This window comes from Canis aureus, chromosome 3, assembly GCF_053574225.1.
Source record: "Canis aureus isolate CA01 chromosome 3, VMU_Caureus_v.1.0, whole genome shotgun sequence".
Taxonomy (NCBI): Eukaryota; Metazoa; Chordata; class Mammalia; order Carnivora; family Canidae; genus Canis; species Canis aureus.
The window spans coordinates 12,302,152-12,327,912 of NC_135613.1; the positions used below are offsets into that span (position 1 = coordinate 12,302,152).

Consider the following 25,761-nt stretch of genomic DNA (forward strand, 5'->3'; position numbering starts at 1 on the left):
GCCCCTCAGAGTCCTTCAAACAGCAGGTGGCTCTTCTCCCTGGGCCAGTGCAACTCCCAGCTCCTCCCTCCCAGGCAAACGCCAGTTCTCTCCAGTGACGTGATCCCAGGAAATGCCAAGGATGCAAGTTTATAGGAAAGTCCCCAGTTAATCTTGGGTGTTTGCCTGGAGGTATCTCTTTGTCCCCTGAGTGGTTCTTGACATCCAGTTACAAGGTCCTAGATGGCTCCTCCTTTGATGCAGAAGCCAAATGTCAAATAGATTGAGGACCTTGCAGCTTCCCTCCTGCCACTCTAGCAGGCTACACCCCCAGAGGCACTCTGGTACCTGGCCCTGAGAACGCCTGCTCGCTGGAGCCACCAGAGCCCTGCAGGCCTGGCTGCACCCCAAGGCTGCCAGGCTAAGTCACAGAAGGCCCTCGTATTGGAGACGTGTCCCTGGTGACATGTGAAGTCAAGGGCTCCCCCAGCTCCTGCAGTGGGGTACCACATAGGACCCCAGGCTTCAGGTCACCACTCCTGCATATTCTCTGCCTGTGACTGGTCCCAAGTGTCCGTCTATTTCTACCCAAAGCAAGGAAAGAGTGAGGGGCTCTGGTGGCAGCTTAGTTTCCTTCTCTTGTTTCCCCAGGATGTAGTGGCTTCCTTGCCCATGAGCCCAGTTTCCTCTGGGCAGTCAGAGGCCATGGTTGGGAGGCTCCCATATCCTGACCCTGGACCCTTGGGGAGGTAGGTCCCCACCCTCTGTCCCATAGCCCAGGATTCCATTTTCCATCCTGTGTTCCACGTCAGCACTTGGGGAGTCAACCTGAAGCCCCTGGGGCGGATGGCAAGAACGCCAGAGGTTGAGTGTGGGCGCCAGGCCACAGTGTGGGGGTGGGGTCTCACTGAGGCAGGGAGGTGCAGCAACTGGGGGGTGAGGGTGAGAAGTGACTGCAAGAGGGGTAGAGCCAGGGGACGGCATCCTGTGGGTTGGAGCCAGCCTTCAGACTCCCTCCCCAGGAAACACTTGTCTGGAATCTTCTCTCCTCCTCAGAGTAGGAGAAGCCAAACCTGAGGCAGCACAGCCTCAAGCAGGGAAAGGAGACCTCCGTCTCTAGGACTCTCCAGGATCTGTCCCTCTGTCTCTAACATGTTTTTTTTCTTTCTCTGGGATTCAGGAAGTTGATGACTGAAATGCTTATTCATTAGTGGACGGATGGACCTGGCAAATGGCTTGGGGCCCAGGGCTGCTGGAGAGGGCAGGGTGTGTGCCCTGGGAAGGCCCAGACAGGAAGCTCCATGAGGGGCACTCTCAGCCCCTGAGGAGCAAGAGCTGAGGGGAGTCTCAGAGGACACAGTGCTCTGAACCCTGGCTCCTTGCCCTGCCAAGGTGAGTGAGCCACTAGCGAGGCTGAGATGGTGAAGATTTGCCCCAACTCACCATGCCTGTCAGAGTGGCTCATACCAGCCAGGGACTCACCCTGAATTCATAGAAAAACAACGAAATATGCCAGATGAGAAAAAATTCCATCCTGGACAGAACACTGAGGAAGTGCCTACAGTTAATAACATTTCTTTCTTCAAGGATACGCAGCACCATGGGCCACGTGCCCTGAGCCTGAGACTCACATGTTTGCTGCAGAGTGTGTGGGAACCACACATGCATGTGTGTCCACAGCTGGCACCAAATTTTTCAGATGGGTCCATGATGTTTAAAAGGTCAAGTTCAAACCAGTAAGAGAAGAGCACAGAAAACCAGAGCTGGGCCCTGTCCCCTCTCTTGCTTCAGCTGCCTTGGGGAGGGCACTGGCCCGGCACCAAGGATGTTGGGGGTGGCTATTTAGGTCAGAAAGCATGCAGGAAGTGTCATTCATCTGTGGGCTGCTTTTTCTCCCAGTGCTTCTCAGGCATGTAAGAGGGTCATTCTGTCTTTTACCATCTGGCCATGCACGTGGACAGAGGCTGCAAGGCCAGACCCTCTTCCTGTTTGGATTTTACTTCCCTCTGGCTTTCCAGGGCACAGCTCTGAGAACTCGCAGGGTGCGGTACTGTCCCTTTAGGACAGAGCACCCCCCACCCCCACAGGAAAGGGTCTTTCTGGAAAGCCAAGGAAGCAGGGAATCTAGCAAAGACAAAATCAGCACATTTGTCAGGAACCAAATGTCCTGCCTGCTCGCTAGATCTATAAACTCAAATGGTGCAGATTTAATGCGAGGGTTGGGAAGCTGCCCATGTGGGCCTAAATACACCATAGCCGTAGGCCCAGGGCCCACGGGCAAGTTACCCACGCGGGATGTTCCTCCCACCTGGTCTAGTGCGAACATCTCTCTCCAGCGTGGAGCGTGTGGGCAGAGGCGATGGTCTTGCTTTTTCCACCCCCCCACTTTGTTGTTGATCTTCACAGAGTTGCGGGCCAGGAAGAGGGCCATTTCTGGGGCATTCCAGAGGGGAGCTGCCTGAGTGGGCAGCCCTGAGGGAAGCCAGTGGAGGGATCCAACATTTTGCAGTCTCCCAATTGTGATTTGGAGAAATGAAACGAAAACCACTCAGGTCGCCTTTAACTGAGTGGCTTTCGTGTATTCTCTTCCTATCTCCACTTGGGGATGCTGGCTGAGGCCTCCTAGGATCTGGGAAGAACAGATGATGAGCCCCCTTCGAGCAGACCTGAGGGGCCTGATCCTGAGCCCAACAGAAGGCTCAGCAGAAGCAGGAGGCCTCTGGGATCAGTCCCTCAGTTGAGACGTGCCTGGCCCTCCTGGGGCCTGGATGTTCCTACCGCAGGAGAGGGAACAGCCTTGGCCAGGAACTGCAGCACTGTGGCATCTGGGGTCAGAGGTCACTGCAGGACTGATGTTTGCCCCCAAAACCCAGTCTTCCCTTTCTTTCCCTTCTAGCCAAGGGGGTGCATTCTTGGTGGAGGACTACTCATGTCAGAGTGCCCTGCGGGGTTCTCTGGTCCAAGGTGGAGTTTGATCCCAGCTCTAAAAGCAGGGGCAGAAATTAAATGTTCTGATTCCATTCCGTTCCTTATCACCCAGGCTGGTGTGGCCATATTCACAAACAAGTTCTAGAAGAAACCCAGGAAGCCCTCCCTGGGCATTTTTCCCAGTAGTACCAGCAACTATAATACATTGAGCTTGTTAGGACCAGAGGCTGTTCTGAGTACTTCCCATGTGTCGGCCTACTGAACCTCACTGTGGGGTAACCCCTCGACTCCTCACAACAACTGTGAGAGGAAGCGCTATTGTCATTCTTACCTGACACAAGAGTGCAGTAGGTGCTGGTGCTGACCCAGGAGCCCAGCCTGAAAGTCTGCTCTCTTTACCCCATGCTTAGAGGACAAAAGCACTTGCCCAGGACTGGAAGCTTCCACCACCCAAGGAGGGGGAGCCGAGCAGTGGTGGCCAGGCCAGCAGTCCAGGCTTCTCCTTTGGGGTGGCGGGCCACAGCCCCAGCCTGGCATACCCTTGAAGATCTCCCTTCTCTGCATAGTGACATCAGGGACCCTGTTTTGGCCTTGTCCACCTCAGCAACTCATGCCTTCTGGTGCCTCCACTTCTTCCAGCCACACCAGACCTACTTCCTAGCCCCAAAAGCCTTCTCCATTGCTCTTGGAATCTTAAAAGGCCTTCTTCCTACATACTCTTTCAGACAACATGGGTGCCAGGGTCAGAAGGGTCTAGGCTGTATTCATCCCTGGATGCCCAGAGTCAGGCGTCCAGTCGGGGTAATTTCAGAGTCATTACAACGATGGAGAGAAGGGGCACCAGAGCTGGCCACCCCATCATCAGTGCTGTGTCAGCACCACCACCCAGGTCTTTGCTTGTCCCCAGGTAGAGAGCCAGTAGCCCTCTGCATCCCAGGCCCGGTCTCAGCGATGGCCCTGAGGCTCCTGCCTCCTGTGTCTCTCCAGTGCTGCTCTTGGCCCGGCCCCTCTCAGCAGCAGCCTTCCCTGACGCAGCCCCTCTCTACTGCCCTGTCAGCTGGAAGCTCCTTCTGGGCCCTGCTGTGGCCCATTAGCTTATCTCTTTCTCTGAGGCAGGCAGCTGGAAAGCCTCCTGGATTTGGGTCACTGCCCGGGGTGGAGGGCTCCCCAGCCTCAGCTGGGCCGGCTCGCAGCAAAGAAAATGACTGCCTCTTGGATCAAGTCCCAAGGGTGCCGTTGCTACATCTTCACCACTCTTTTTTCCCTGCGGCTGTGAGGTCTGGGCTCTCCGATTCAGCAGACTCCATGTCTCCCGAGACCCCGCTGCACCAGAGTCCTTGGCCTCCCTCTGGCCCCTTGATCCAGTAGGGGAAGCTGCCCCTTCCCTACCTGTGTCCCTGGGTTCTGTGCTAGCCTCCCAGTCACACAGCCCCTCCTCAGTGCAATCCCTGTACCAGGCACTGTGCTAGGCTCTGTTTCTCTGTGAGCTTCACACACAGGAACCAGCCCCAGAGAAGGTGTCACTTCCTCAACCCTGCCTTGCCAGTCAGCCAGGGGCCTGGATCTGCCCCGGTCCCCCAGCCTTTTCCTCCACATTCTCTGGGTGGCAGAGCCAGATGCCCATCCGAGGGGCTGGCCGAGCACATGGGCCCCAACCCACGGGGGAGACAGGAGCAAGAGGGTGGGGAGCTGAGCAGGGACCACGCCGGGTCTGAGCTGGGCCACGGAGGCCTTCACATCTGGTTTTGTTGAACTGTAGCTTGCTTTGCCTATTGAGGCCAGAGCTATTTTTATCCTGACATGTGAGGCTCCTTCACGTCATAGCCACAAAACTCAATCTAAAACATCCCAGGGAAGGTTGTTTGTGAGACGTTCTGCAGATTCTCATGTCGCCACATCAGGTTTCACTTAGCAACATCTGCACGGCTGGCTCCCTGGCCGCCCACCCCACCAGCCTGCTTTTGTACACAGAGCGCTCCCGACAGCATCTGTCTGCCCCTGGGCTAGCCAGCAGTCACGTGAACTTCCTGCCAGAGCCCACTTCTCCAAACTTCTCCAAATCAGAAATGCAAAGCAGGCGGCATTCAGCCGAGGGGCTGGTCTTAGGCAGGATCAGGGAATGGAAACCCCATTCTCCTGTCCCCTTGAAGAGTATGACTCTATTGAGACCCAAGGCCAGGTGGTTCCCAACTACCCCACTTCCTGGGCCCCAGCCAGAACACCTCAGACCTCTCTTTGGTGGGCCTGGAAGGCTGTTGGCAGTGCCACCCAAGCAAAAGCCTCCTGGCCCTGGCATCCCAGCACCTCCTCAGGACACAGTGTTGGATGGCCTGCCGGGAACTGGGTGCTGGGCTTCTGGCCAGGCTCTGCCCCCTTCCTAAAGGGCCAGCAGCACCTAGCCCAGGGCCCCACAAGCAGAGCTGGCTCTTAGCAGAGCTATTGAGAAAAGAGGCCAATTCCCTGCCCTGCTGTCGAGGGTGAGGTGAGCAAGAGCCAAAGGCAGGCAGCAGTAGCCAATGAGGCACTGTGTACCCTCCACGGGGAAGAGTGGGCTGCGGTTGGGCAGAAATTAGTTCAGCTGAGAGAGGCCTGTCATTCCATGTAGTAACACTTCCTGGCGTGAGTTTACTTGTCTCTCCACCTCATCTCCCTTCTGAGCCTGCAGCTCTGCCCAAGAGCATCTCTCAGGTTCTGTCTTAAGCCAGCTGGGCCTGCGGGGGCTGGTCAGTCAGAAAAGTGGCTGAGGAACCAGTGGGAACAGGAGGCTAGGAGAGACCGAGGAGGCCCTCACCTTGTGCATGGTGAGCACCAAGCTGGCCCTGTCCTCGACCAGCCCACCTGGGAAGGGTTGCCTCTCCTGCCCAGACCTGTCATCTCTATACAGTCGGGCTGGCCTTGCAGTGAGCTTTCCAAGCTCCCAGGCCAGTCCTGCAGAGGCTCCTCCTCGAAGAGAGCCCATTCTGGTGGGTGGGAGCCTGAGGGACAAAAGTCTCTGCCCAACAGCTGCAGGCCCCAGTAACTCCCTGACACTCCCATAAGCCGGCTCTGGCTCTCCGGCAGGGGCCCGGCCCCTACTCTGTACCCAGCCTCCTGCTCTTTGTAGTCTTTAAACAGGAGCGCTGGGAGGGCTGAGCTATGAAAGCTTTCCCAGCAACCATTGCACTGTGAGAATGTGAGTCATTTGCCATGGCTTCTCCCAGATGTCATTCTGCCCTCCTCCTCCCTCCCACTAGGGGCCTCAGCTCCAGGGGTTGCCATGGGGGCCGGACATTGAGACTTAATCCTGTGGCCCAGAGGGGGCTATGGCTAAGAAGACCAGGCTGTCTTCAGAACAGCCCCAAGCCTTCTCTTCCACCATCTTGGGCCAGCTGTCAGCCGAGAGGTGGGCACAGCTCCCTCCCCAAATGCTGGGCTGGCACTCAGGGGAGTTACAGGTGATTCAGTCTTCCCCTTGCAGCCTCCCTGCCTCCCAGCAAGGCACTGACTGTAAAGTTGTCCCAGGTCTGAAATCTCTTCACTCAGACTTTCCAGACTGTCCCCCAGCCCTCAGTCATGTATTCCAACACTGAGAGATGGGAACAGTCTGCCCCTTGCAGTGCTCAGAGTTCCGACACGTTTGCTAACAGCAGCGGCCCCAATTCACTGAAATGAACTGTGTGGCAGGCCTCAGGCCCAGGGCATTAAATTTTTTGTCTCATTTAAAGGGACTCTTTTTGGGGCTGCCTAGCTGGCTCAGTCTGTGGAGCACAGGACTCTTGATCTCGTGAGTTTGAGCCCCACCTTGGGCATAAAGATTACTTAATGAAAAAAAAAATTTTTTAATGAAAGAATAGAGGTTCTAATTGGCCCTACCTTACAGGGAAAGAAATTGAGGCTTAGGGCTCTGGAATGGCAAACAGTCTCTGCTCCCTGGCCCAAAGAGAGAGCCAACTTTGAGACTTGCCCAAAGTTGCACAGCCAATAATAGGTAAATATCTGATCTGAACCAGATCTGATGGACTCCCCAGCTTTGCTCTTAAACACTGTGCTCGATGTTTCCACCTGCCTGAGATAACCCAGCCCCCAGAGAATGGAGACTGTGGCCCCACATCGTGGAAGATTTCTTTATGGTCACTCCCTATTTGGGTCTCTTTGTCCTTTGGAATACTTTGGAACCTAAATGGCCCTCAGCCTGGAAATGATGTAGGTTGGCGAGAAGGGGACAGGGACTCAGGAGCCATCACAGATGAGTGTCCCAGAGAAGGTTCCAGTCCACACCACCACCAGTGTTGGTGGTGTACAGCCAGGCCACCACAGGGGCAGTGTGGGGACAGGGAGGAGGGGCTTTAGCAGCTGTATCTGCAGCCACCTCTTCAGAGATCAGCCCCAGCTGGGCCCGGGTAACTCGATCTGTAAGAATGTGACACTTGATTCTGCAAACAGCCCCTCTGGGCCAGGGAGCAGAGACTGTTTGCCATTCCAGAGCCACTCAGGACCTCCCAGGCCAGGCTGTTCTGGGCAGGGACCCAGAAAAACGCACTGCAAACATCAAGAAGTTCAGTTCACAGGGGCTGTCTAGGAGGTTCTCAGGAGAAAGAACAGTAATTTGAAGGTATGGCTCCTGGTAAGGAATCCTCATAGAATAATGCACAGCTGGGAAAAACAAAGCAGAAAGGCACCTTTTCCCATTCCCAGCCCCCCCCCCCCCCCAAGGACCTTGCAAGGACATCAGAGAAGTCTGAGCTAAGCAAAAAAGCTCCTGAAAGGAGGGTTTTACCGCTGCTTTTGGCCACTGACATCTAACGGAGTCAGCTAGTGGGGTTCCTCTATAGGCCTTGCTTCTAGTACCGTGGATGGTTCTGAACATTCGTGTTGTGTGCTTGGACCTGATGCTTCTAGGAACGAATAGCCCCTCCCACAGCCGAGTTTAGTTCTCTGGTTTGGTTTAGTTTGGTTTTTAAGATTTTATTTATTTGAGAGAGAGAAAGAAAGCTAGTATGTGCTCAGAGTGAGAGAAGCAGACTCCCCGCTGAGCAGCAAGCCTGATGCAGGGCTTGATCCCAGGACCGTGGCACTGTGACCTGAGCTGAAGGCAGACAGACGTTCAACCTCACCCAGGCACCCCTTGGTTACCTGTTTTTTGCAGGTGTGTGACCACCCTCTCCCTGGTCTGGGGCAGAAGTTGGGGCTTTAGGGCCAGAGAGAGAGGCCAGCCTGGAAAGCAATGTCTGTGTGGGCCGCTGTGCTTTCCCCAGTGTCCGCCCTGTGTTCCCAGAGGGCTGCAGCCAAGTACTTCCCCCACAGTGTCTGACAGTGTCACTATCTGTCCTCAGTCTTGGCAAGACCTTAATTTCAGTCTTCTGCCTCTTGTTTAGGAACATACCACCTGCTAACCTGCTAACCCCAAACCTCCCCAAGCACCAGTGCCCGGGTAATGGGCAGCATGCTGGAGCTGCTGAGAATGTGGGCTCTGAGACCAGCTGCATGGACTCAGACACCACCACTCATCAGCTCTGTGACTTTGGATAATCCACAGCTTCTCCATGCATATGATGAGAATAGTAATAGCACATATTTTCAAGGATTATTTTGAGGATTATATTAGATACTATGCATGAAGGTTTTAAACATGTATAGCACATAGTTCAGCCCCTGGTAAGTTGTAGCTCTTGGTTGCCTATTAAGATACCATGTTGGGGAGATGCTGGTCAGAGGGTACAAACTTCCAGTTAGAGTTTGATAAGTTCTGGGCATCTAACATACAGGACGGTGATTACAGTTAATGATACTATAGATTATACTTGGAAGTTGCTGAGAGAGTACATCATAAATGTTCTCACCATAGAAAAACAAATGATAATTATGTGAGGTGACGGAGGTATTGGCTGACTCCACAGCACTGTGGTAATCATTTTGCAATATGTCCATGTATGAAATCAACACATTGTATACATAATGTTATATATCAATGTTATCTCAGCAAAGCTAGAAAAAAATACAATGTAGAAAATAAAGCATCAAGACACCTGGCTGGCTCTTGACTTCAGGGTCATGAATTTGAGCCCCACGTTGAGGATAGAGATTACTTAAATAAATAAATAATGTTTAAAAAACTTCTTGTAAAAGTAATAAAAAACAAAGCATCTATAAAGTGAAAAGAAAGCAGATATCATGTTATGGTGGGACAATTAGATATCTATCCACATGCAAAAGAATTTAGACTCCTTCCTTATACCATAAACAAAAATTAAAATAGATCAAAAAAAAAAACAAAAAATAAATAAAATAGATCAAAGACCTAAATATAAGAGCTAAATTTAAAGAAAAAGAAAAAAAAACACAGCTCTTAGAAGGAAGTGTATCAGGAAGTCTTTATGACCTTGGAATAGGTAATAGTTTCTTAGATAAGGCACCAAAAGCACAAGCAACCAAAAATATATGGATAAATTGGACTTTATGAGAATTTAAAATTCTGTGCTTCAAAGGAAGACACCATCAGGAAAGTAAAAACAACCCAAAGAATGGGGGAAAATATCTGCAAATCATATATTTGATAAGAGACTTGTATCTAGGAAGACTCTTAAAACTCAGCAATAAAAAGGCAAATGACCCAATCTTAAAATGGGCAAAGGACTTGAATAGTCGTTTATCCAAAGATCTACAGATAGCCAGTAAGCACATAAAAAGATGTCATTAGTCATCAGGAAAATGGAAATCAAACCCACAATGAGATACCACTTCCCATTCACAAGAATGGCTCTAATCAAAAGACAAGTAATAACAAGTGTTGGCAAGAACATGCAAAAATTGGAATCTCATACACTGCTGATGGGAATGTAAAATGGCGTAACCATCATGTAAAACAATCTGGCAGTTGCTCAAAAGCTGCACATAGAATAACCATCTGATTCAGAAATTGCACTTCTGGGTATATAGCCAAAAGAAATGAAAACATGTTCACACAAAAACTTACATATGAATGTTCATAGCAGCATTATTCTTTTTTTTTCTTTTAATTAAGTAAGCTCTACACCCAGCATGGAGCTCAGACTCACCACCCCAAGATTAAAAGTCACGTGCTCTACTGACTGAGCCAGCCAGGCACCCTGCAGCATTATTCTTAATAGCCAAAAAAGTGGAAACAACCAAACATCCAGCGACTGATACATGGATAAAATATGGTATATCCATACAGTGGAGTATTATTCAACCACAAAAATGCATACAGAATGGATACATACTACAACATAGATGAAATAAATGAACCTTGAAAATATGCTAGGTGAAAGAAGCCACGTTAACACAAAACTTCCAGAATACGCAAATCCACAGACAGAAAATAGATTAATGATTGACAGGAGCTGGTGGAGGAAAGAATGGGGAGTGGCAGCTAATGCTTACAAGGTTTCTTACTGGGTCTGTTCTGGAATTAGTGGTGATCAATGAACAATTTTAAAAAGATTTTTATTTATTTTTTCATGAGAGGCTCCCTACAGGGAGCCTGATGCAGGACTCGATCCCAGGACCCTGGGATCATGACCAGAGCCAAAGGTAGGTGCTCAAACACTGAGCCATCCAGGTCCCCCAATGCACAATTTTATGAATATACTAGAAGCCACTGAATTATACAGTTTAAAAAGGTGAACTTTATATGTGAATTATATTTTAAGCTGGTGTGTGTGTGTTAATGCCCTATTAGTGCCTTAGGCAGAGGGAGTAAGGATTCCTCTTTCCAGCAGTGCTATTGAGGTCAGCTTGTGTGACGAGGAAAAGACTAGGAGATCGCACGGGGATCAACCAAGCATTCTGACAGCCTGCTCTTGTCACCTCCGTAGCCGGTATCTTGCAGAGGGGAGCACGTGCTGGGGTGAGCTTAGGAGGGAGACTGTATCTGGCCCTCAGGGTATTTTCAGCTGGGGTGCATATCAGGGGACACCCTGAAAGTGCTTCTGGTTCTAAAGCCAACTCTGGGCTTTCAAAGTCTTTAGAGTACTAGTCTAAAAGAGCACCTTTGGGACACCTGGGTGGCTCAGTGGTCCTGTCCTAGGGCGTGATCCTGGGGTCCTGGATTGAGTCCTTTATCAGGCTCCCTGCAGGGAGCCTACTTCTCCCTCTGCCTCTGTCTCTGCCTCTGTGTGTCTCATGAATAAATAAATAAAAGCTTAAAAAATAATAAAAGAGCACCTTTGCCTAAAGAAGAAGAATGTCTGATTTTAAAACATTGAGTGAAGCTTAAAGCCCTTGGTACCATTTCGTCAGTGTGAGCTGTCTTTAATCTAGCAGGTGTGTGCACAGTTGCCCTGTCCTTGAGCACCGCTGGGAAAAGAGTGTGTGTTGTTGACTGTCAAGGTGGTGTTCACCCCTCACTTCTCTTTGACTTGTCATCTGTTCTTAACCAGCCAAAATGAAGCCCAAGTGTACTTTATTTACTGGGATACTAGGTCCAGGTTTGTTTTATAAAAAATTCATAGCACATAGCAGCGGGTCTCACAGATAGGAGGCGTTCACTAAGTAATAGGGGGATGGCTGGAGAGTTGGATGGGTTCGTGGGTATTTGTGCAGTAAGCAGTTGTATTTGCTTGTACGTACTTGTATAGTTTGGCTTTTTTTGCCATTGACCTGAGGCCCAGAATTGAAGATTTTTCTCTCACCTTGTTATACACAGACCCGCCGCCACCACCTTTCTGGCATTTATAATTGTGTATGTTCTTTGGGGTCCCAACACCCTGTGACCATGGACTAAGTCTCAGCTCTGTCCCTTTCTCTGCAGGTACCAAAGGCTTAGAATGTTCTCCTTCCACCCCCACCATGAACTCCTACTTTTATAAGTTCATGATCAACCTTCTCAAGAGGTTCAGCAGTGAACGCAAGCTCCTGGAGGCCAGAGGCGCTTTCATCATCAGGTCAGGCGCGGCGCACCTTCTCTTCCTCACACAGCCACGCTTTTTCACTTTACACAGTGCAAGGGGTCCAAGCAACCATTTTCTCTTCCACTTCTCTCCCCTCTTTTTCCTTTGCATTTATTCTTAAAGAAACCGAACCCCCCTTCACACTAGGTTGCTGGTGCTGCCAACACCAGAGAGGTCTATGTCTCCGTTTCTCAAACGAATGAGTAAATTTTTTGTTTGTCGAGACACTGTTTTCCCTTGAGGTTAAATGTCCTCTCAGCACGCCCTTGTTGGAGTCTTTGGGGAAGAAAGTAGGTGAGCCAGATGGAACACGAAACGGCGCTGTGCTCAGGTGCCCAGCCAGCACAGGGTTTGGCCAGAGTTGGTGGTAACAGTTGCTCTGGCAGAGCTGGAATCTTGAGTCATGTGAGCCTGGCCCGGACAGTCAGTCCCAGGGCCCCATCCCCTATTGGCCTCTAGAACTCCCATCACCAGCAGTATGGCCAGGTCTGGCCCTTTGCCTCCTCCTTAGCTCCATGGAGCCGGGGTCACTGAAGAGTGCCCCTCAGGTCACCAAAATCTAGATGGGGCACAGATTTCTTCAGGCTCCCCAGTAAAGCCAGGCAGAAGAGTTTTGGCAAATAGTCTGAGTGGCCTCTAATGCTCTATGGCAGTAGTTCTCAGCCCTGGCTGCCCGTTAGTCACTGAGGGTGACTATTAGTTAATGACTGTTAGTCACTGCCCGATGTGTGAAATAAGCACTTCTAATGTGTTGGGGTACCAAAGCTGGCCGGGGTGCTTGGGGAGCTGACTAGACCAGTGTGGCCCATGGAGTTGGGAGGATTCCCAAGGCTATCTGCGGGCTCTAGGGGTTGAAGGAGGATTGCTGGCAGAGGGTCCAGCCTGTACAGTTAGCAAAGAACATGGAGAGTTCATCTTGCTGTGATTCAGAGGGTAAAGGGGAGAGAGACCCACCTTTGCTGGCCACACCAAGGGTGGAGGCCTCACCCAGAGGCCGGGGGGAGCCACTGAAAGGGCTTGGATGCGGGGGACAGTGAGACAAGATTTTTAAAGATTACTGTGCTGCTGAGAAGAAGGGGTGGGTGGAAAGAGCAAAGTGGATGTGTGGGAGACCAGTTGGGAGGCTGTTGTCCAAGTGGGAGGTGGTGGCTGCTTGGTAGGGGGATGGAAAGAAGCAGCAGTATTGGATAATTTGTAAGAAGTATCATTGATTAATGATCGATTACCTGAGGGCCTGAGAAGACAAGCTGTTGGAATGACACCCAGGACTCTGGTGTGAGCACGGGGTGGATGGTGGTGGCAGTCCCTGCGATGGGAGCTCTAGAAGAGGAGGGAGGGCGGAGTTTTGAGTTTCAGTTTCAGTTTGCTCTGGTGACATCAAAGGAGAGATGAAGAAGCAGGTTGCTATCCTGGACCCTCAAAAGAGGGACATATGCCCTAGTTACAAATGTGGAAAAGGATAGCATAGTTCTTCCTTCATTTATGTCTCATTCATTCAGCAGATAGTATTACTGAGTACTGACTCTGCCAAGAACAGCTCTTGATGGCTCTGTCCTTGTGGAGCTTTCATTCTTAGGGAATAAGAACAGTCAGTGGTAATAGGGGCAGAGGCGGAAGAGGAGGGGCCTGAAGCAGAGCCCTAGGGAGCTCCAGTGTGTAAAAGAAGAGGAAAGCAAGAACAGAGGCTGAGAAAAAGGGTCCAAGAGGTGGGAAGAAGCAAAAGGGAGTGGCAGGAGACAGTGAGGGGAGATGAGGCCCACAGGGGTCTGCCAGGAGCCATGCCAGGAACCTGCCCAGCCATAAAGGCGAACCGAAGGAAAGAAATGGAGTGAGCAGCCCCTGGCCCCTTCATCTACCACTGCCTGCCAGGGCTCTAGCTCCAGAGCTGAGGGTGGAGTTGAGGGCATAGACCAAAGGACTGAGTTGTAGGAGGAGACAGATCTGCCTGGCCAGAAGGACAAATAGGACCACCGAGTTTTTGCCCCTTGGGAGGAACGGGCTTCTAATGGTCCAGACCACCACAAGGGGTCCCTGTGATGGTAAGAGGCTGTCACGGCCCTCTTGCATTTCTGGGGTCACATAGAGCGGGAGTTCTCAAGCTCAACACTGTTGGCATTGGGGCTGGGTAGTCCTTGGTGGGTGGGACCATCGCATGTGCCCGTCCCGGGGGAACAGCACCCCTGGCCCCCACCCACTGATGTCAGGAGCACCCCCTGCCCTCCCCGCTGGGACTGTCAGAAATGTTTTCCAGCATTGCCAGATGCCCCCTGGGGAGCAAAATCATCCCAGGTGAGAACTGCAGTTACACAGGGACAGAAATGGATTCTTAACCCTGATTGGCCAGACGAGGAAGATTTCTAATTTTACTTCCCACCAAGTTGGACAGTCATTGGGACTAGAGTGGGGATTAGAAGTGGTATAGGAGACCCCCCACCACCACCAGGAGAGCAGTGGTCTGTCCCCACATGAGTGGCAGTTTATATGGTTTTCCAAATTGCAGACGTGTCACTTCTCTTGATGAGCCCTCCTTGCCTGGAAGCCTTTTGGGATCCAGTGGAGAGAGAGGCCTTTGAAGAAGGCATTTACAACTAGTTCCCCTCTGGAGAACTGGACCATAATGGGTTTTTCCATCCTCCAGCAGCGTCACATGCCCCATCAGGGGCCTGGGGAGAGAGAGCTCAGAGCGGTCAACAGCATCCCCAGTCTGCGTCAAGCAGAAGTGTGGGCATCAGGGGCATGCGTGGGTGTTCTCTGCACCCCCTCAGGGACCCAAGGGCTCCGTGAAGCCAGTGGCCCAGTGGCCACTGCTGTGTTCCCATTACAGCCTCCAAAGTAGTGAGACTTTACTTGCTTTGTCTCATGTCTTCTCGGTGTCTTGGGCTGACCAGAATCCTCATTTTGTAGAAGGGAAATGAGACAAAGCCACATGCCTGCCAGGTGTGCTGGGAGCCGAGCGCAGACCCTTGCCCACTGCTAATTCCTCACCCACTGCTTTATCCTTTCTGTGAGATTGCAGAGGCCAGATGCCTTGAGGGGCCCTGCACAGCATGTGGCCCAGGACCACCTGGAGCCCAGCTCTTCAGAGGGTCCAAGGGTCCTCTGGGCCTGTGGGGTCTTCCCTCATCCTTCTGGGGATTTAGATTCTGGCGATCACTCCCTGTTCTGGGGCTCATATCCCTCAGGGACCACAGTGGGACCTCAGGCAGCAAACCTGACCTCCAGGCTGTGCCTCACTGCTATACCACACACCAGCGGTCTCCTGGCCTTTGGCACTGGCACAGGAACCCAGTGGGCTGGGATGGAATGAACCTTGTGGCTGGGCCCCTCACACTTGTCCCTCCCAGTCATCTGCGTCATTTGTCCAGCCTGCCATCCACCTGGAAGCAGCAGCAGCACCTGCTTCCTCTGGGCAGCACTGGCTCTACGGGCTGGCTGCCTGTTAAGCCAGCGTGCCAGGCCACTGCTGACCAGCCTGGTTGCGGTCCCAGCCCACCAGCCTAGGCTCCTGGGGCACACAACACAGTGACAGACATGGAGGAGGCCTTGAAGATGTGCTCTCCTCCTCCTTCCTGTGATCAGACAGGGGGGGTGAGGCCCCTCAGTGAAGTTTGCTGGGAACCAGCCGTCGGGAGTATCAGCCCGCCTGTCTGCTTCTCGTTTCATTTCCTTATTTTTTGCTGATGGCTTTAAAGAGAAGCATAATAATGGTCCGTGCAGACTGCTGATCAGAAACACAGAGCGATTTAACCCCCCCCTCAGGTGTTCCGCAGAGAGAGAAAGAGATTCCTCTGGCGAAGAGTGAAAAGCCACTGTTTCTTCAGTAGTGCGTTTAGCTCAGGGAGCAGGAGTGGTTGCCGTCCAGAGGACAAAAGCGGCCGGAGTTAAAGACAAACATCTGGTGGGCGTCTTGGCGTTGAGGAAGATGCATGATTTCCCTCAGGACCCTGGAGTGTTTCCTCTCCCCCACGCAGCTTTCCCAGGCTGCACCTCCGTGGGGGGGTGGGAATAGGGCCCCCGAACTCCCACCAGGCCCCTGGGCAGGTCGGACCTCCTCTGTGTCTGTGTGGCCTTGTTATCTAGTGGACATAACAGTTTAGTCGCATGTGTATTTTGGGGAGTGGGTAGCTCCAAAGCCTCATCTCATCTAGCCTTGCTGAGATGTACTCTGGCCCAGGCCCTCTCTTAGCTGCAGTTGAGGCTGTGCCCACATGGGGAGGAAGGGGTCGTGGGGTAGAGGCACCAGAGGGGCTCAGATACCCCCCAGCCCTACCCACTCTTCTCCCCCTTTCTTGGACTCCATGGAAATGGGGCAGATGGGCCTGCCGCAGGTCTGCAGGATGCAGATTAAGATTGGAACTTCTGGAGTCAAAGAGACTTGGGTTCGAATCCCAATTCCTCCAGTTTTGGCCGTTTGGCTGGCTGTTACTATAGTCGTGCCTGCCTCGTCGTCGTTTTGCAGAGAGGGTTACGTAAGACCATGCGCACCGTCGCGCTCGGCACAGCTTGACAAAGGAGAGTTCTTGTTCCGCCTCATGACATGGCCTCTGCCTCCCATGGTGGTCTGTGAGGACGGGAAACCAGACTCCAGAGAGGATGAAATAATTAAACCTTCCGTGCCGAGAGCTGGCCTGGGCGCGCCCGGCCTACAGCCCCGGCACCACGGGCTCCCACCAGCAGCCCGGCCCCAGCCCCATTAAAACAACTCTGTCCCAAGTAGGTGTTGGTGTACATTTCCCTCCTCCAGCCTCTTCCCACCCTCCATGCCAATGCAGCAGAACAAGCGCAGGGCTTGTTTTCCCATGAACCAGGCCACTTATACTCAGTAGAAAGGGAGAGGAGGGAGAAAACGCAGCCTGTTTGATAAACTGATATGAACTGCAGCGTGATCCAACAGCTGTGATCCTTACAAGGCCTGCTTCTGTGCTGGGAAGTGAGTGAGTCTCAGGACGCTCCACTCTGCCCGCCAAGATGGCCCTCTGGCCAGCCGTCCTTTGGCTTAACCAACTGTGCTTCCCCCCCTCCTCTTCCTCCCTGCTGCCTCGCAGAGAGGACTTGCCAGAGAGAGAATGCTTTCTTTTTAACAAGTGCCTGCTGTGAACTCGAAGGCTCCAACCCCAACCAGCCCAGCTGATGGCGGATGAGGCCCTGAGCACCCATCCCGAGGACATGGGTGCCCCTAAGCTGAGAGTGTTTGAAGAGGATGGGCTGGGAGCCCAAGTGGGAGAGCAGGGGCCAGGCGTGGGTCTTCTTCCATGAGACCCGAGCCCAGAGAAGCCCTGAGATAAGGTTTCTGGTTCATTCTGGTGCCCCCTCACCTCTAATACACAAGGGCATCGCAGCCTTTCCAACTCAGCAGATGCTCACAGTCCCTAAAGTGTACCCCTAATCCTCCTGCCCTTGCCCTACTCACCCCCCACTGCATCCCTCCCCCCGCCCCAGGTTTGCATAAAAGCCCTGTGTTTGGTGGGGGAGGAAGGAGGAGTTCGATTGGCTGCTGAGGTAGGTGGTGGGGCAGGGGAGCTAGGGCCTAGGAAGCCACTAGAAACTGGAGTTGTATTTAATTGCATCAGGGGGAGGGCCTCAAGAGAAGAAACTCTATTTCATGCCATAATGGGGAAATTCCACTTTGCTGTCCTCATGTGGTCCACCTGTGAGACAGGCCGTCGGCTGGGGCCAGCTGTGTCACCACTGTGGCTAGGGCAGCCCACTCTGGCTGACCCTCCCACACTCAGCTCCCCTTCTCACTCTGCATCCTCCCAGACCTTTCCAGCCTCTGGAGCTCATTGGCATCGTGTACCCCTCTTACATTGTTCATATGTGCCACTTGACATGCCAGGGGGGCACTAGCCAGGCCCCCCAAAGTCCACTATGCTGATGCTAATGCAAGATGAATCCAAGTTAAGTGGCAAGACCCAGATCCCTGGTTCGAATGGCATTTTAGAAAACTACCTCTGGCCCCCAACCCTCAGGAGAGAACTTCTAAGAGGCCCTACTCGCTTTCTTTCATGCTCCCCTTTAATGGGATGTGTTCTTTGGCTCCAAATACAAATCAATTTCCTTGACGAACATGTGCCAACCAAAGTCTGTATGTATGCTGGAAGGGACCCTGATGCACCTACCCAGAATACAGGTGGGTTTGGATCTTTTATTAGTTTGAAGCCATATTGATTGGGTCCCCAGCTGAGGGAAAAGAGAAGGGACATTGAACAGGGTTGGAGGAATTCTTCCAAGGAATTTCTAACCTCTCAGAAGCTTCTCTTCTTGCTGACTTTAAGTCTGCCCAGTCCTGTATGAATCTTCTGAAGGTTTCCACAGTCATCCTTTCCCCAGAGACCAGGGGGCTGGGGTGCTTTTGTGGAGATGCAGGACAGCAAAGGGAGTGTGTGGCAGGAGCTGTTTTGCACAACCAGCTCTTGGCTTTGATCTAACTGGAAACAATGCTGAGAAAACGTGACTGGCAGGGATGATCTGACAGGCCAGGCAAGAGTGAGAGAAGAGTCTGCCCTCAAAAGTAAAATACAAAGATGTCCTTGGGAAGGGCAAAATTCCGGCAGCCCAGAGAGCCCAACCTGATCTGTTTCTGTAGTCTCCTAGCCCATGGAGAGGTGCCACATCCCAGCACCTCACAAGACCATCTGTGACCCAAAAGTGCCCGGGAGGACTGAAGACCTGGAGGCGGGCCAGTGGCTTTGCTCTGCATCCTCCGGGCAGTCTCCACGCTGTCCCTGTAGGGCCCACTGTCACACACACTGGCGCTCCCTGTAAGAAGGGCGTATTTCCTTCTGGAAAATGGGAACCACATGTGGTGGGCCTTGTTAGGCAAGGCTGGGATTAATTAGGTCCTACTGGGGGAGGGAGGAGGAGAGGAAGTGCTGGCCAGAGGGAGCCTGGCTCAGTAGGCGCTGAGGTCTGAGAAGCTTCAGAAGAAAGCATCTCCGTGTTTCAGGGCTCCTCATGGATCCCCATGACTGAGGCCTGGAAGAAGGCCAAGGGTCCGCTCACTTTAGCAGAGCTTGTGGGAGGTTAGAGGTCACAGATGAACTTGTTGGGGGGTGGTGTTAAGGGTGACCCAAGCAGCCCTCCTGCCACGGAGCCAGCCGTCCCCCACGCACCTCGAGGCTCCTGGAGGGGATGAGCACTCAGGGGTGGACCGGCAGGAAGCTCATCTGTGCCCATCACACGCCATCCCTTGGACTCCCCGTCGTGCAGGTGCTGGCAGCTGCAGAGTTCTTTCCAGCTGCAGATTAAAGGCACTTTCTTGTAGTCTCCACACCTAAGAAGCATCAGCTCCCCAGCCCGTAGCTCAGGCAGCCTGCGGGGCGGGGGTGACTGTCAGGAACTGTTGCCAGTGGCTGAGAACTTGATAATGAATTTCCTTCTGAAGTTTGAGAGGTTTTCCAGATGGACTGGACAGTACTCTCTGAATCTGTTTATACTTTACCTAAGGATGCCAAGAAACTAACAAAGTTTTGACCTTGGTAAGTCAGACAGCTTACTTAATTAGCAAGTAGCTGATGAGTATCATAATATAATATCTCAACAAAACAGTGACAGGAATTGGCCCCTAGAAACCGCTTCCATCCTCCTGCCTCCTTGGGGTAGGGCTGCATCTGTGCCAGAACAGACAAAAGGTGTCCTTGGTTTTAAAGGTGCTTCTGAACTCCTAGAACAGCAGTTCTAGAGTGTGTCCCGTTCACCCATCGTAGAGTGCTTCTTAGGAAGTTCTTTCTTTTATCATGGTGTCATTTTAGCTCAGGTTTTCTGGGGTGCCCCTGTGTGGGTTTTTCCCTCTCTCCCCACAGCATTTTCCTTTAGCAGGTAGCCATGAAGAACACACACACACACCATGCCCCTGTCTTCCGAAAAATATAGAGGAGGTCTCTATCATGTGCAGTTTCTGAAAGGCCATTCAGACCAGCCTCTCCTTCCACATAGAAGGAGGGTTCCTGTCTCAGCATATATGATGAGGACCCTCACCTGGGAGAACCTTTGTGCAGAATTCAGCCTCAGGAGGCAAGCACAAACCCATGTGAAGTCCCTACGATCCACAGGGAAAGGCACTTTGTAACCCAGGCTGTGATGGCCCACCGAAGAGGCTCTTGGGATCCAAAGTGGATAATGGAACTTCCTTTAAAAGTTTGCAGTTTCACCTTCCAGGAACGCCCTCAGCCCAAGTCCTGGGACATGTTCCATGCTCCCTACTCCAGGGGGCTGCTGTACAGTGGTCCAGAGACCCCATAGCTGAGTATCTTGGCTATCTTACAGATTGGGTGGTGGAGGCCCTTTGGGAAAACTGCCCAGTTTTCACTCTGGACTCTGCTTTTCCTCAGCCCTCATGAAAATTAAGCTGTGCTCTCTTGTGGCGTCTCCCTTTCACCCAGGGTCGTTAACCCACAGAAAATCCCCACCAAGACCCATCCTGATGTGGCCGCAGCCGCCTCCTCTATGAGGGCGCTCATCCTGCTAGCTACCGCCTCCCATACAGAAGTGAAACGCTGAGTCTAGGTGTCCTTTCCTGTCTTCCTTCTGGGCCTCGGCCTCCTGCCGTCCATTATCGTGGCCTACTTCCGGTCTATATTTAGATGACATAATCTCATTGGAACTGCCTGGCACTTGGACAATGAGTATCTTTCTTGGTCTAAATCTCTGTTTTGACTTGCTCAGGAGGACTTGTCTCACCCCCTCCTTATCCCAGATTATTTGTGCTGCCTCTGCCTCATCACAGTTGCTTGCACCTTCTGTGTCGGCCTCTCTCTGAAGCTGAGCTGAGATGGATTTCAGGTGCCTCCAGAGTCTTCCCTCATTTCTTTCCAGTCCCCTGCCGCCAAGCATCCCATGCTGTTTATTTTGAGCCTTGTCTCTCTTTCCTCTCGGAGGCTGCTTTCCCATGTGCTTGGTGTTCTGTGGGAAAATGCTCTCCATTTCCTCAGAGGGGGCTCCAGCTCTCACATAGGACGAGTTTCCTGAATGTGGGGACATCTCAACCTCTTTATTGTGCACCCCCAGATTGCTGCTGCCTTAGTCCATAATGACGCTCCCACTTGCACTTCACCCTCAGCCTTGTGGTCAGTAGACACATGCCATGGGGTGGACCCCTGTGCCCTAGACTGCCGTCTGCATTTCCCTCCCCGTGAGGGAAGAATGGCCTTCATGTGGCTTCAAAGAAGACCATGCCCAGGAGCTCTGACTTGTTTACTGCTTGTTCTGGCATCTCTCTGGCACAACCCTCTTCCTTTCTCAAGCATGTACCACTCTGCATCAGTGCCCCAGATCTGTCTTCTTCCCTTCTCCTGACCAGGGCAGTGCAGCAGCCCTCCCTCCCTCCCATGCAGCCTGGGTGCCTGTGATGCCTTTGTCAATGTAGATTTTTCACTGAAGAACAACATACTATCTAAACATGCACAAATCATAAGGGTACTACCGCTCACTTATTTTTCACTAATTGTCTACTCCCACATAACGAGCACTCTATCAGGAAGTAGAGCATTTCCGGCACCCAGAGGTCCCTTTTGTGTCTCCTTCCTTCCAGTTATGACCCCTCTCCTCCTCCCCAGAGAAGCTGCTACCCTGACCTCTATCGCTATAGGGTTTGTTTTGCCTGGTTTTGAACTTTATATAAATAGAATCGTGCAGTTCAGACATTTCTGAGGTGGCTGCATCAGTGTCCACGCCCCCAGCCATGTATGAGAGCTCCAGTGGCTCACATCCTCACCAGCGCCTGGTGTCATTATTCTTTGCTTTTAACCATTCTGGCAGGTGTGTGGTGGTGGTATCACCGTGTGGCTTTAATTTGTGTTTCGCTGAAGCCTAAGGAGAACTCCTCTTTGCTTACTGGCCTTTTGGATACTCTCTTTTGTGATGAGCCTCTTCAGGTTATTTCTGCATTGGGTTTTTGATGCTTATTGATTTGTGAAAGTTTTTTTATATATTCTAGATCCAAGTCTTTCTCGGATGTGTATACTATAGTTATCTTCTCCTACACTGTGGCATGCTTCATCATTCTCTTAATGGTATCTCTTGTTAAATAGAAGTTACTAATTTTTAATGTAGTTCAGGTGATCCATTTTTCTTCAGCATTTTTTACGTTTTGTAGTGCTTTTTCAGAGGATTAGGAGCCCATGAAAACTAACCATAAAGCTGCCTATTTCTGGTTGATGTTTCTTAAGCATTCTCAGTGAGCTGGAAAATAATCCACCTAATACCCAAAGGTATCATTTCTTAGCTCTGGACAGGGTCTTGGAGGCCACCCAGTCCAGCCTGCTTGTACTTTGTCAAAGCAAAAAGTCGTAGTCTCCCTCCATCCCCCCACCCGGCCGAATCCCAGGGGCTTCTGGTGCAGCCAGGCCAGCAGTGGGCTGCAGCCTGGAGTTGAGAACCACTAATCTAGCAGTATTGGTCGGCACTCAGAGCGATAGGGGGCAGAAACCCAGGTCACAGGTACCAAAATGAGCAAGGGAGTTTGACTAGCCAGCATGACCAGACAGAGGCGGAAAGCAGCAAAATCCGGGAACTCGGCGTTTCCCTGAGGTGCCATCTCCCTTCTTGGCCCTTGTTTGAGATCGGCCGTGTTGTCTTGGTTTCTTCAAGTAGCAGAGATGTGGCCACCATGTCCCTACAGGGTAGGCTGAGGGGAAGAAGGTCTCATTGGCTCATGCAGGGTCACATGCCCACCTCGGTGGGGCAGCAGTGGTCGGGTGCTACAAGCGACAGCCCCAACAGAATCCGCATGGAATAGGAAGCAACAGCTCTCCAGAGGAAAGGAGCCACTGTGCCCATGAGAAAGGGAAGGATTTGCTGACCAGCCACAGCCACCGGGGGCCCGCGCATCTGCTTTCCTGAGTAGTTCTCTAATGTGGAAAAGGAAGATGCAGAGCATCGTTATCTCCTACTAATCCTCGGGAGGATTTGATGACGTAACAAAGTGTTTAGAAGTGTGTCTGGCACCTGGCAACCGTGCAGTAAGTACCAGCAGCAACTGTGACAGTAATTGTGATGAGTCGCATCTACCCTTTCTCTGTGCAGGCAGGAGCCCGGAGACCTGGGGCGTGGGTGGTCGCTGGCCGCCAAGCCAGGCCTGACACCCACCCGCCCCCTTTTCAGCTGCTCATTCGCTCCAATGCGGCACACACGTCTCCCTCCGTGTTCTGGGCTTGACTCTACTGTTTATTGTTTTCTAAGGAAGAGTAAGGGAGCAAGCCATTGAACAACCCAACACATGAGCCCGCCATTCTCTCTTCCTCTGCCCTTGCCCTGACCCTGCCCTGTGCAGTGCTGCCCAGTCATGACTCTGGACTGCACGTGACAGAAGACTGGCTCTCTGTTGAAAAACAGAAAGGTGGGGTGCAGCCAGGGACAAGGATTGGTTCATGTGTACCAAGAGCCATCCTCGTGTCCTCAGGACTTGGTCTTGCCTTCTCCCCTCCACAGCTGGCTCCTCTTCCTCTTCTGTCAGCAAATCCTGTGGCAGGATGGCCACCCACAGCTCTTGGCTATCTCCTGCCCCTTGGCGCCCCAGCCTTCAGCAGCGGTGCTGGGCTTGGCTCTCCTGGGCCTGTCACTGTGGCCGGAGAATGCCTGTGCCCTGATTGTCCAGGACAGGACCTTGTGCCCACCTGCAGATGCAGGAGGAAAAGCAGTTCTTCATGGGAACCAGAACCCGAGGCTGCTGGTAGGGGAGGGAGACTCAACCAGTGTCCATGCTGTGGTCTAGGTCCAAATGTGGACTGAAGGAGGATGTGAACCAGGGCCTACTGGGGGACAGCAGAAAGAGGACATATCCCCTCCACTCTCCCAGCAGCCAAATCCTCCATCTGTCCAGGGGTGGAGCTGTGTAGTGACCAGCAACTTGTGACCTTCCCAGAGACCACCACAAGGGCAGGCAGAGAATGGAATTCAGCCTCCAGCTGATCCTGTCTCTGTGGCTTCCTTCCTTTTGAACCCTGCACCCCACCAGACTATAGATTGTGTGCTGTGTGGCTGGATGTGGCCTTGTTGTTTAGACACAGGCCCACCACCTGCCAGCAGGGCCACGTGGTGCGTGCTCCCAGAATGGTGGCTCCAGGCCCTGATTGAAGAGAGACCAGGAGAGTCTCCGTCAAATTCTAGGCTCAGTTCAGCGTGGCCAGAAGAGACCTTAAGAGTCAACTGAATTCTTTCACACATGAGGAACTGAGACTCTGGTTTTTCCAGTAACTGTTTCCACGTGCTGCCATCGTGCCATAGCCTGGGCTTGGTAGGCCCAAGCGCAGCCCACACACTGAGCGGACAGGGCCTCAGATGGATCTGGGCCACCATTAGAGGGACGAGCTCAAGCTAGCCCAGCTGGGCGTAAGGGTCAAAGATTCACTCCCCACGAAGTCCTTTCCGTGAGTGTTCCTAGAGCGCCTGCACCGTGCCAGGCCCCCCCCTCCAGCCTTGCACACATGCGAGACAGCGTATTCCTCCCTTCACCAAGGGGACAGTGTAGTGGACATAGGCAGACAGGTGACAAGTGACCAAGAAATGTGTGCCCTGGTGTTGTGATTTGAGCTCTGGAGGAAATGGGGTGGGGGTGGGGGGTCCTCAGGTTTGGGCTTGTGTTAGGGAGTTACCCCATAGCTTCACCAGACCCAGGAACCTGTGACCTGGATCTGATATTTTCTCGGAGCATAAAAGTGCCCTAGTTTTTCCTCTCCTCAGGCTCAGCTGAAGCTATGCCAAGAACTGGCTTTTAAAGGCTGCCTGAAATGTGGTTTGGAGCCAAAAATCTATAGAGCCAGTGCATTTGTGACCTTGTTGAAAGTGCTTACTGAGGGAAATCAAGGGGGTAGGATTTGGGACTTTTTTTTCCTTTTTAAAATTCTTTTTTAAAAATCAATTTGGCCCTCCTCACCCCATCCCTTTCCTTCTTGGCTCTTTCCCTCCCCAGAATGCCTGAGTCCTCCAGCCCCACTGAGCTCATCTCTTCCATTTGTCTACACCTCCCCCATTCCCGAATCCCTCTCCATCCCCCCCACCTCCTCCCCCCCCCCCCCCCCCATGCTTCAGGAATGAAAAATACCAAGTGGGTTAAAATAAGGAGCCTGGGTATAGCCCTGGAAATTAGGCCACAGCTGTCAGGCCAGGCAAGAGTCCTCTCTGTGAGAATGGAAATGCCTAGAGCAAGCGCTCAGCCCCTCCCTGGTGAGGAGAGATAAGAGCCTCTTCCCCAGCGCTGCCCCCACCTCCCCAGGGGGCTGCCAGGAAATGCCATTTGTCACTGAGCAGACCTGTCTTAGTGCCCACTGGCAGGGACACCACAGTGGACAGAGCTAATACCTGCCCTCCCAGGGACAGAGGGAGTGCCCAGCCCCGATGGAGGGGTCCAGGAAAGCTTCTAGAAAGAGATGCGGTCTAACTGAGCCCTGAAAGATAGAGCCTGGGTGGGGGTGGGGGATGACAAGGGGTTTCTGACGTAGCAAGCAGTCTGCCTGGAAGCCCAGAGGCACTAGCCTCTGGGAGGGCAGGTATTAGGGTTGCCTACGGCGTGGCAGGGAGCTGGGAGTATGGCTGCGACCAGGCTCCTGGCTGCCTCAAGAGCAGCCCTGAGGCACCCAGTGACCTACCAAAGGGACTGAGCAGGTTCAGAAAACTCTCCACCTGCTATGAGTGTCCCTAAGAACTGAGAGGAGAAACCACTGATCTGTGGCCACCCCTAGAGTCTTCAGGATGGCACTGAGTGAGCCCCCATCTCCCCCAGCCAAGGAAGGATTGTGGGTCTGCATGAGGCCACGCTGAGGTGGCTGGCTCCCGAGAGCCCAGTGGCCTGCCCTGCTTCCAGAACATCCTTTGAGTGGAAGGGAAGTGTGGCCCGGGGCTGGGGGGGGGGGGGGGCGGACATACTCAGGGCTATGTTACAATTCTGACCTTAAGGTCTCTCCCTCATTACCCCGCCCCCCAGAACACCAAAGACTAGTTAGGAGTGGCTCGGGAAGCTTGCTTGACCAGG

At 52.5% G+C, this 25,761-nt stretch overlaps 1 protein-coding gene across 1 annotated transcript in view; it reads left to right on the forward strand.

Annotated features, from left to right (window-relative positions):
- VAC14 (VAC14 component of PIKFYVE complex) overlaps positions 1–25,761 on the forward strand; it is a 100,497-nt gene that overhangs the window by 49,830 nt on the left and 24,906 nt on the right. The window contains exon 14 of the mRNA XM_077890073.1: positions 11,657–11,789. Coding sequence (XP_077746199.1) covers positions 11,657–11,789 — 133 coding nt within the window. The remainder of the gene's footprint in view (positions 1–11,656; positions 11,790–25,761) is intronic.